At 41.7% G+C, this 12,562-nt stretch overlaps 1 protein-coding gene across 5 annotated transcripts in view; it reads right to left on the bottom strand.

The window, feature by feature from the left end:
- Positions 1-12,562, bottom strand: part of CNTLN (centlein) — a 419,445-nt gene that overhangs the window by 204,801 nt on the left and 202,082 nt on the right. For all 5 annotated transcript variants that reach the window (XM_056552149.1, XM_056552148.1, XM_056552151.1 and 2 more), the window contains one exon: positions 2,879-3,052. In XM_056552149.1, the coding sequence (XP_056408124.1) occupies positions 2,879-3,052 (174 nt within the window). The remainder of the gene's footprint in view (positions 1-2,878; positions 3,053-12,562) is intronic.

Raw genomic sequence — 12,562 nt, 5'->3', positions numbered from 1 at the left:
TCCATCACAATCTATGGCAAATCACAATCTACGGCACTGCACCAGCCGCCGCCGAGTCTCTGCCACCGATTCCGGTGACTCCCACCGCCGATCGATCTGATATTCTGTGCAACCGCTCTCGCCCTCCGGACAAGGGGCAGGGCGGGTGCACCTCCCAGCAGGTGCAGTGATTTGGTCGGCCTTCTGTGCAACCGCTCTCGCCCTCCGAACAAGGGGCAGGTGCCCCTCCCAGCAGGTGCAGTGATTGGGTCGGCCAGTGCCCGAATACCAATCACAGGCTTTGTGGGGGTGCCACCTTACTCCTGCTGCTTAGGGGTGATTGGTGCTTTCTCATACAGCACCAATCACCCCTATTTCTGAACACTCGGGTCACCAGAGACCCGATCAGAATTGACCGGCGATTCACCGTGATCGCCGACAAGGGGGGCGGGGGTGGGGGGTCTCAGAACCCTCCCCTCCACTGTGTGATATGCCGGGATGGCTGCTGTTAGATAACATCAGCCATCGCGGCCCGATCATCGTGTCCAAAGACGCGGTGATCACGGAATGCAGTGCCGTAAATGTACAGTGTTGTGCGCTAAGTGACCCTTAAGGGGTTAAAGAGGACCTGTGGCCAAACCAAAACAATTTAGATTGTACAGTTATTAAACTAGTTTAGGGTGTCATGATACACATTTTTACAGTTTCTTGATACGCCCTTCTGTTTATGAGATATGAGGGTTTATTTTTTGTCTGAAAATTCAGGGAAATCAAATAGGAATGAATTTACCATTAAGGGCTCGTTCACACTGCGGAATCTCCGCTCGCTGAATTCAGAGATTCCGCCTGGCCGAATACCATTGACCATTGACGGCTATGGTCCACTCGCGGATTCCGCACAAAGAATGAACATGTTCTTTCTTTGCGCGGAACACTTTCAGCGGCGGAAATGTCTGCCGCTGAAATTCCGCAGTGTGAACGGGTCTTGCGGAGACCCGTTCACACTAATGTCAAAGTTCACACACGCAGAATTGCGCCCGCGGAATTCCACCCGGAAATTCCGCGGCAATTCCGTAGTGTGAACGTACCCTAATAATGGGAGTGATTAGCACATGATGGATGGGATTATACAGTCAGTTACCAAATTTTGATGACTAGATAAGAGCATCTCCAAAATGGTAGGTCTTGCGGGGTGTCCCCAGTATGCAGTCAATTGTACCTACCTAAAAGTAGTCCTAAGAATAACAAACCATAAACTGGTGACATAGTAATGAGTGTTTACTGGGAATAGTGCAAACTATCCTATAATAGCGAAGCTATACAATGCACATATAGAAATCACACAAATAACAATTAACAGTAGCATGCCTGCTTTAGGGCTTTAGGCTGGGTTCCCACTTAACAGTTTTGTTGTTTGTGTTTTTTTTTTTTTTTTTTTAACCTGCCACTGCAGTTATCAAGCCAAAGCCAGTTGTGGATCCAAGTGGAAGGAAAAATAAGTCCTTCCTTTATATTTCCAGTTCCCTTTAAATCACTTCTGGCTTTGGCTCAAAAACTGCAGTGCATTAATTATCTTTAAAGAATAAATAAAAAAATCTTCCCATGAAAAAACAAACAGACAGTTCAAAAACAATGCAAAACCAAAACAAAAAGGAAAGAGGCAAAGGGACTAATATGGTAGGTAATACCATATGTTATGACAGGGGTGTGGAAATGTAATAAAATACTACTTGTCCAAGGGACTAAAACTGAGCACAACCTACTTATCCCTCATGAAATAATTTTAACTAAAATAGTATGTAAATAAGGTCTTTATTAGTTTATTTATTTCGTTTTTGCCCTAACTCGACCACAGGGATGGTTTAAAGGTCCCTTTAAACGCCGCTATCAACTTTGACAACAGCGATCTAAAGGGTTAATAGTCTGAGCGGCGATGCTAGATATTAGTGGCGGCCCCCAGCTACGGAGCAGGCTCAAGTTATAAGCCACTCCATACACCTTGAATGCTGTCGGGCTATCGGTCCGGCTCTGCTAGCCCGAGTACCCCTTTAAAAGTTACTTATTGGTACATACCTTTATTCCTTTTTTTTTTTTTTTATATTATTTTAGACTCTTTTAGAAGGCAAAGTGACCAAAATAAGCACCATGCAGGTTTTATTTTCATTTATATTAATGTGAGGATACCTATGATATATAAGTTTTTCTTTATTTTTTTTTATTTATGAGAATATATGCTTTTTTGGGGGCCAGCATTTATTTACTTATTTTTTCCACTTTATTTATTGAAGGCATTTTATTGTAATACTTTTTACTTAGTACTGCCTACAGCATCTATGGGATTAAAACTGCTGAGACTGGTGCAATCTTGGCACTTTCCGTGGGATCTCTTGCAGCGCATCCGGTAGAGCAGGAACTAAGCAGGGCGTATGGGTATGTCCAGTCAGGGGAATGCCCCTTCTGCAAAGACGTACTCCTATGTCCCAGGGCGGATAGGGGTTAACAGTGTGAGTATATCCTCATTGATACTCCATATCATTTTGACTTTAATACCAGGAATTAGCACCACTAGACTGGTTCATCTAACTATACCAATGTAATGAAGAAACATATTCAACATACCAAGAGAAAAATATAGGATAAAAGGGAAAACACTGACAGTAGGGTGTGCAGACAGTAAGTAGCAGCTTTAGAGAATGTTCATTTTAAATGTTATAATCATGCTATGTAACAAAATAAAACAAGCCCTTGGCAAATGGTTTATTCATTCTTTCAAGCAGTTGCAAAAATTAGAAGGTAGACTTATTAAAAAGTTAGTTCCTGCAATCCTTGTGGGAAAAGCTTTTTCATTCGAATAACCTCGAATTGACACAAATGCACCAGACAATAAAAGGCTTCTTACCTCGTGTGTTCTCCCAGCCCTCAGGATGCTGCTCTCAAGTGCATCCCTTCCACAATTATTTACTTGTGTTAACTTGAGATCCACTGCTTTAAGTTTGTCCTGTAGAAATTTGATTTCTGATTTCTGTGAAGCTATTATGAGTTCCAGTTCCACGAGGGATGAATGTTCCAAGTCCTGCAGTAATTAAAATCATAATTAAAGAGGAAATTATATTGCACAATTAATAGATCCCACACATTTCCATAAAGGGCTATTATTTCCAAAAGAGTGTTTGTTACAAGTATGCTCAACAGTTATATGCTTGGCTCAAAACTTACAACTACACTTACAGGAGGTGCTGCTTATTAGGTTGACTTTGCACTTTTATTCATCAACAGAGGGTAAATAATATAAACGGTCTGACCACAATTTAGTTTTCATTTTACCAATTTTCTGGAATTTAACATTTTTCTTTCTATGGTGTTATAGTGTCCTAGATCATTACCCCTTTAGTTACCAGGAGTTTTTGGACATTTAGAACCTTTGGTAGCCAAGATCATTTTCATACTTCTTATATGTAGAAATTAAACCTGAATAACAAGATTTTAAAAATATTATAATTAGGGATGCACCGAAAAGGAAATTTTGGGCCGGAACAAAAAATTTAGGCTGTGCTTGGCCAAAAATGCATTGCCCCACTAACTTTTTTTTGCAGAACTTCTGACCTCTATAACCGTTTTATTTTTCCGTATATGGGGGTGTTTGAGTGCTTATTTTTTGCGCCGTGATCTGTAGTTTTTATTGGTACCCTTCTAATTCTGATTTTTCTTTTTTTTCATCACTTTAATAAATTTTTCTGATAAAAATCTATATTTTTGGACTTTGGTTTTTCTATGTATATGCCATTCACCGTACGGGATCATTAACAATGTTTTTATGAACCAGACATTTATGCACCAGGTGAAACCAAATATGATTTATTACATTTTTTTTTACACTTTTTAATTATTATTATTTTTTTTAATAGGAAAGAGGGCAACATTTTTTTATTGGGGGAGGGGGATTATTCACTTTCATTAAACCTTTTTTTTTTCAATTTTTTTTGTTACACTTTTATAGTTCTCGACCGGTGTTTTCCAATCAGCGTGCCTTCAGCTGTTGTAAAACTACAACTCCCAGCATCCCCGGACAGCCTATGTTGTAGTTTTGCAACAGCTGGACTGGTTGGGAAACACTCTTCTAGACTATATATTGCAATCTTTATATTGCAGATACAGATCAGTGCTATGCATATGCATAACACTGATCAGTGTTATCTGTGGTCTGCTCGATGGCAAGCCAGAGAAGAAGACCCTATGATGGGAGCAGGATGCAGGTGAGAAGACCTCCAGCTGCCATTTTAGCTGATCTGATTCCCACGGTAATGATCACGGCATCTTAGGGGTTGATGCCGGACATCAGCGCGATCGCTGTTGTCCGGCATTACCAGCAGGTCCCTGGCTGCTGAAAGCAGCCGGCACCCACGGCCCATGATGCGAGCGCAGCTCCTGCACTCGTGTCATACCCACAGTGGGACTCTGGGCATACAGGTATGTCCTGTGCGCTAAGTCCCTGGCACCCAGGGCATACCTGTATGCCCTGTGTCATTTAGGGGTTAGGCCATGCCCCCGGAATTTTCAGTCCAGATCCCCTCAGCTGAAAATGCCGAAAGGGGCATTTTCAGACGATAATTTCCGGCTGCCAAAATTTCAGTGCATCCCTTATTATAATGATTTCTGACACTTTTGCAATAACTAAGAATAAGGTGATTATGCTTATCCTTGTACACAGACATTTTCACGTAGTTGTGAAAACTTTAAAAAGAGACCAAAAAGTGGTTTAGGGTACGTTTACATGTACAGGGTCTGCTGTATATTTTTGCTGAATATTTTCTTCAGCTGATTTTGCTACCCATTGAAGTCAAAGGGTAGAAAAATCAGCTCCACAAAATATGCAGCAAAAATATACAGCAGATCCTGTATGTCTGAAAGTACCCTTAAGCTACAAATTAAAACCAGGGATTAAAAGGGAATGTGTCACCATGTTTATAATGTCCCCTATGATTTAAGCAGTATGTTTTCTGTAAATACAGTCATTGTGTTTAGAGTACCTGTCCGCATGAAAAACCTAACACAGACTGCAACATGTAATGCCTCTTCTGATAATGTGTCCTACAGTGTGACAGAAAGACGCCCATTCCACATATCTGAATAAAATCCAGTTTTAAATCAGCATGCACTACCTTCTAATGACCTGCCACAGAGAGTCACATGTCATCCACCACCTTTTCCAGAGAGCTCCATGCATGGGAAGTGGATGATGGGAGACCCTCTCTCTGGCTAGTCAATAATGCCTCAATAGCCAATAAACATGGGATTAATTCTCTGGAACAGCACACCCAGATTACTAGTTGCAGGTCATAAGAATTTAGCACGTGCTCATTTACAGATATATAAGAGACTCAAAAGCCCAGGGAGTTCCTCAGCACGATAAAAGCCTCTGTAAGTCCAGCCCATATCCTCCTTTGCACCACCTCTGTACCCAATACAGATTATATTCAGAGAAGGCAATGTGTGGCAGTAATATATTCAGAGGGTTCAGTGTGTGTCAGTATTATATTAACCCCTAAAGCGTACCTGTCATAGTGCAAAAAATATATAAAAAAAAGTGATATGTTACTCAGGACCCAATCCTGATCATGTGCATATAATTTTTATGTGTCTCGGACCTATATATCCAGAGATATAAGCATTTATCTGCTGGTGAGTTACTTTTTCATTGTGCAGGCTGGAGGGGGCGTGTCAGTCTGTCTCCCTCACAGGAGCAATCCTGGGCAGTCAGCCAATCAGTACTCTCTACTCTGTAACCCTTTCCTCTCTGGTTTTATGCTGTCATGTGTCAGAGGAAGATACTTGGAGCTTGCCTGCAGTAATCAGAAGACATTATGGTGAATTCATAACAGGATAAACTTGATAAATATAAGAATAGATCTTTATAAAATTAGTGCAAGGATTTTTTAGATAAAAGTACAGCATTTTTATGAACATGTTCTATCTGTTTTATCTTCTCCTAGTAAAGCTGGATGCTAATCAGCATAGCTGTCACTATGTGTGTCATTCATCTTTCACAGACTCCTGAATGTCTGATCAACTTCTTTGTCATTCAGGAGTCCGAGAAAGCTTTGACTATTTCAGCATGCTGGGAGTTGTAGTTTAGTAACAACTGAAGCTTCAATGTTTGTAAATAACTGTGTTAGAGCAGTGTTGCCTCCAGCTGTTTTAGAAACTACTGCTCCCAGCATGTCCACACATCCTTTATCTGTAGTTTTGCATACACAATAGAAATCTCATATACTGGATACCGGTATGCTTTACGGCTGGTATCCACTATGCTGTAAAATCTAGACTAGTCTGTCTGGCTAAAGGACAGGCGACCCCTAGTGGTGGCTATTTTGAGCTTGAATTTCAGGTGAAAATTAAAAAAAAATTTAACAGGTGTATATTGTGAAATGTCCTGCAATATATGAAAAGTTTTTAACAATGACAGTGCCACTTTAAGGACTCAGCCCATTTTCACCTTAAGGACTTTAGTTTTTTCCTCCTCACCTTCTAAAAATCATAACGCGTTCATTTTTGCACCTACAGACCCGTATAAGGCCTTTTTTTTCACGTCACCAATTGTACTTTGTAAAATTAGGTAAAATGAAGGGGAAAAAAATGACATTTTGCTAATTTTGGGCTTCCGTTTCTACGCAGTGCACTTTTGGGTAAAAATGACACCTTATCTTTATTCTGTATGTCCGTACGGTTACAGGGATACCCAATTTATGTAGGTTTTGTTTATTTTACTACTCTAAAAAAATTATAACTACATGCACTAAAATTAGTATGTTTAAAATTGTAAACTTCTGACCCTATAACTTTTTTATTTTTCTGTGAACGGGGCTACAGGAGGGCTAATTTTATGGGCCGTGGTCTGTAGTTTTTTTCATGACCATTTTCGTTTTGAATAGCTTTTTAATAGCTTTTTATTAATATTTTTATGGCATATGAAGTGACAAAAAATAAAAAATTTGGACTTTGGTATTTTTTTTTACATGATTCAAATTTTTATTCTGGTTATTCACATGTATTTATTTATTTTTAAACACTTTTTCCTTTTTTTTTTTTTTTTAGCCCCCACAGGGGGCTATACCATGCAATCTTTTGATTGCATACACTGAACAATGCTATGTCATAGCATAGCATTGATCAGTGTTATCGGCGCTCTGCTGCTCCAGCCTGCGGAGCAAGCTTGGAGCAATAGATCGCCGATCGGATGACCAGGACTCACAGGGTTTAAAGCATTTTCCGGTCGTGAAAACTGATTAAACCTTATAAATGGGACTCAGGACATACAGGTACACCCTGAGTCCTTAAAGGGGTACTCTGGTGGAACACTTTTTTTTTTTTTTTTTTTTTATCAACTGATGCCAGTAATTTAACCACTTAGGGACCCAGGGCGTACAGGTACGCCCAGACGTCCTGGTACTTAAGGACCAAGGGTGTACCTGTATGCCGGGCGGGGACCGGACCGGGGTGACTGCTGATATTTATCTGCAGGCAGCCCGCGCAAACCCCTGGCATTCTGGGAGTTGTAGCAGTGTGTCTCCAACTGTTGCAAAACTACAACTCTCAGCATGCCCTTCGACTGTCAATGTATGCGGAGTGTTACAGTTTTGCAACAGCTGGACACACATTGGTTGTGAAACAGAGTTTGTGTCCTAACTCAGTGTTTCGCAATCAATGTGCCTCCAGCTGTGTCAAAAATACAACTCCCAGCATGTATGGTCTGTCAGTGCTTGCTCGGAGTTGTAGTTTTGCAACAGCTGGAGGCACACTGGTTGCGAAACAAACTCAGTGTTGCACAACAAATGTGCCTCCAGCTGTTGCATCACTACAACTCCCAGCATGTATGGTCTGTCAGTTCATGCTAGGAGTTGTAGTTTTGCAACAGCTCCAGGTTTGACGCCCAACATGAATGTACAGGGTACATTTACACAGGTGGGTTAACAGCGAAGTTTGAGATGCAGCAAATTTTCTGCTGCAGCTCAAACTCCTAGCGAGAAACTCATTGTAAACCCCCGGCAGAGTGAAAGTACCCTAAAAACACTACACTACACAAAATAAAAAAGTAAAACACTACATATACATATTCCGCTAAACAGTCCCCTCATTTTTCCCCCCCAATAAGAAAAAAAAAAAAAAAAAAGGTCTTGTACGGCGCTGTTTCGGAGCCTCCAGCTGTATCAACTCCCAGTATTGCCGGACAGCCAATGACTGTCAAGGCATGCTGGGAGTTTTTCAACAGCTGGAGACACCCTGTTTGGGAAACACTGCCGTAGGGTATTTTGGTGGCAGATTCAAATTCGCTCACTCAAATGCGCATGGTGCTCTCTCACTTTGGAGCCCTGTCTTATTTAAATGAAATATGGGGTATTTCCATACTCGGGAGAAATGGTGTTACAAATTTTGGGGGGCTTTTCTCTTTTACCCCTTATGAAAAGCTAAAGTTGGGGTCTACACCAGCATGTTAGTGTTGCTTCATACTTTTAATTTTCACAAGCGGCAAAAGGGAAAAAAAGAACGCCAAAATTGCACAACAAGGCTCAGGAGTGAGAGCGCACAATGTACATTTGAGGCCTAAATTAGTGATTTGCACAGGGGCGGCTTCTTAACCCCTTAAGGACCAAGCCCATTTTGACCTTAAGGACCAGGCCAATTTTATTTTTGCATTTTTGTTTTTCCCTCCTCATCTTCTAAAAATCATAACTCTTTTATATTTTCATCAACAGACTAGTATGAGGGCTTGTTTTTTGCACGTCCAGTTGTCCTGCGTAATGACATCACTCATTTTACCATAAAATGTATGGCGCAACCCAAAAGATTAAAAAGAAAACCGCAATTTAGCAAATTTTGGAAGGTTTCGTCTTCACGCCATACAATTTACGGTAAAAATGACATGTGTTCTTTATTTTTTGGGTATTGTTGCGCTTAAAAAAATCGCAAACTTTTTAACCAAATTAGCATGTTTAACCCCTTGGAGACGGAGGGTTTTCCAGTTTTTGGACTTTCGTTACTTTAAAAATCATAACCCTTTCAATTTTGCAGATAAAAATCCATATGATGGCTGATTTTTTGCACCAACAATTCTACTTTGTAATGACATCAGTCATTTTACCTATAAATCTACAGCGAAACAGAAAAAAAAATTTGACAAAAGTGAAGAAAAAATGCCATTTTGTAACTTTTGGGGGCTTCCATTTCTACGCAGTACATCGGTAAAAATGACACCTTATCTTTCTTCTGTAGGTCCATACGGTTAAAATGATACCCTATTTATACAGGTTTGATTTTGTTGTACTTCTGGAAAAAATCATAACTACTTAATTGTGAAAAGGGGGGTGATTCAAACTTTTATAAGGGAAGGGGTTAAATGATCTTTATTCCCTTTTTTTTTCACTCTTTTATTGCAATGTTATAGCTCCCATAGGGGGCTATAACACTGCACACACTGATCTTTTACATTGTTCAATGATTTCTCATAGGAAACCATTGATCAATGATTCTGCCGCTTGACTGCTCATGCCTGGATCTTAGGCACTGAGCAGTCATTCGGTGATCAGACAGCGAGGAAGCAGGTAGGGACCCTCCAGCTGTCCTGTAAGCTGTTCGGGATGCCACGATTTCACTGCGACGATCCCGACAGACAGACAACTTTGAACGCTGCATCTAAAGGGTTAATAGCGTGCAGCACCGCGATCAATGCCGCGCGCTATTAGCCACGGGTCCTGCCCGTTGTTAGAGACGTGGCCCCGCGTTATAGACAGGGAGCGGGCTGAGGGCATATAACATTATATTTTAATAGTTTTATTTTATATTTTCATAGTTCGGACATCTAGGCCCGCTGCGATACCAAATATGTGTTTTCATTTTTATTTTTTTTTACACTTTATGGGGGTAAAATGGGAAAAAAGGACATTTTACATTTTTATTGGGGGGAGGGGATTTTTCAAAATTTTTTAACGTTTTTTTTTTTTACTTTCATTTTTACTTTCATTTTTACACTTTAATAGTCCCCATGGGGGACTATTTATAGCAATCCTTTGATTGAGAATATTGTTCAGTGCTATGCATAGGACATAGCACTGATCAACATTATCGGTCATCTTCTGCTCTGGTCTGCTCGATCTCAGACCAGAGAAGAAGACCCCGGAAGACGGCCGGAGGCAGGTGAGGGAACCTCCGGCCGCTATGCTGGATGATCGGATCGCAGCCGCAGCACTGCTGGCGATCCGATCATCCATTTAAAGTACCGCACTGCCGCAGATGCCGTGATCTGTATTGATCATGGCATCTGAGGGGCTAATGGCGGGCACCCGTGCAATCGCAGATGTCTGCCATTACCGGCGGGTCCCTGGCTGCTGATAGCAGCCGGGACCTGCAGTGCATGACCAATGCTCGCGGTCATGGCGGAGCGTAAATGTACGCTATGGTGCGTTAAGTACCACGGCACCATGACATACATTTAAGTCAATTGTCATTAAGGGGTTAAATGTGACATGCTCCCCAAAAAACATTTCAGAAAAACTCACTCTCCAAAATCCCACTGTCGCTCCTTCCCTTCTGAGCCCTCTAGTGCACCCACAGAGCACTTTACATATGAGGTATTTCCTTACTCTAGAGAAATTGGGTTACAAATTTTAGGAAGATTTCTCTCCTTTTACCCCTTGTAAAAATTCCAGGGCTTCGGAGTCGAAGTCGAGGAGTCGGACGAAATTTTGGGTACCTGGAGTCGGAGTCGGCAAAATTTAGATTGGAATAAAAAAAAAAGCAAGTTTAAATGTCCCAATTCACATAAAGTTATAATTAATGACATCTCTACTGTAAGAAAAAAGATCAATGCATGCAGTGCCTCATGTAACCGCAAAACAAACACGTTAAGTGACTGAAGAAGCATGCTTTTCATGTGCTTTACTATATTGCACACAACGCACAATTAGGAGTGGCAATACTTATACTTTCCATAGTGTTGTGTTCTGCTGTTACAGGGAACCCATGGGTAACCTAGCCTCTCACTGATAAGGGATTAAGTAAATATGTTTTTTGCAGGACTAGAGACACTTGTATAAGTGAAGGGAATGGAGGGTCAACAGTTCAAGACTGAAGCTGTAAACCATTGGAAACACTGCTGCCATTCAGCAAAGGCTATAAAAACTTGTAAACTCAATTGTTAGCTTAAAGGGGTACTCCGCCCCTAGACATCTTATCTCCTATCCAAAAGGATAGGGGATAAGATGTCAGATCGCCGGGGTCCCGCTGCTGGGGACCCCCGGGATGGCCGCTGCGGCACCGCGCTATCATTACTGCACAGAGCGAGTTCGCTCTGTGCGTAATGACGTTGATACAGGGGTCGAAGCATCGTTACGTGACGGCTCCACCCCTCGTGATGTCACGGCCTGCCCCCTCAATACAAGTCTATGGGAGGGGGCGTGGGGGTAGTCTTGCCCCTTGCCATAGACTTGCATTAAGGGGGCGGGCCGTAATGTCACGAGCGGCAAAGCCATGACATCACGCTGCTCCGTCCCCAGTATCGCCCGTCATTACGCATAGAGCGAACTCGCTCTGTGTAGTAATGAAAGTGCGGTGCTGCAGCGGCGATCCCGGGGGTCCCCAGCAGCGGGACCACGGCGATCTGACATCTTAACCCCTATCCTTTAGCTAGGGGATAAGTTGTCTAGGGGCGGAGAACCCCTTTAAACTTGACAATGGGATTCTACTAGGGAAATCATGTTTTATAATAAATGCCCCTTCCTGGATCCTCCCAATGCCCTATCTTCAGCAGCAGATCAGCACACAAACTGTTCAATACAGTAGACTGTTGGCTTCCCAGCCAGTAGCCCTGTGGTAATGACATGTATGTTGCCTTTCTTTCCTTCAAGCAATGTATAAAATACATTTGCATATTAATACAGAGGAGTCTGAGTCGGGGAGTCGGAAGTACAAAAAACGTCGGAGTCGGAACATTTATCTACCAACTCCACAGCCCTGAAAAAAAAAAAAAAAACTGGGTCTACAAGAACATGAGAGTGTAAAAAATGAAGAAGATTATGAATTTCTTCCTTCAATTTGCTGCTATTCCTGTGAAACACCTTAAGGGTTAAACTTTTTGAATGTCATTTTGAATACTTTGAGGGGTGCAGTTTTTATAATGGGGTAATTTATGGGGTAATTGATTTAGAAAATTTTGTGGAAAATTGGAAAATTGCTGCTTAACTTTGAAGCCCTCTGATTTCTTCCAAAAGTAAAAACATGTCAACCTTATTACGCAAACATAAAGTAGACATATTGTATATGTGAATCAATATACAGTGACCCCCCCGACCTACGATGGCCCCGACATATGATCAAATCGACATATGATGGCCTCTCAGAGGCCATCGCATGTCGATGTCAGCATCGACATACGATGCTTTTTTATGTCGGGGCCATCGCATTAAGTGCTATCCGGCAGCGCAAAATGCTTAACCCCTTAAGGACCAAGGATGTACCTGTACGTCCTTGGTCCTGCTCCCGTGATATAACGCGGGGTTACACGGTAACCCCGCATCATATCACGGCGGGCCCG

The sequence above is a fragment of the Hyla sarda genome, chromosome 1 (assembly GCF_029499605.1).
Source record: "Hyla sarda isolate aHylSar1 chromosome 1, aHylSar1.hap1, whole genome shotgun sequence".
Classification (NCBI taxonomy): Eukaryota; Metazoa; Chordata; class Amphibia; order Anura; family Hylidae; genus Hyla; species Hyla sarda.
Note: the sequence above shows the minus strand (reverse complement) of the source record. Positions and strands in the feature narration are given on the sequence as shown.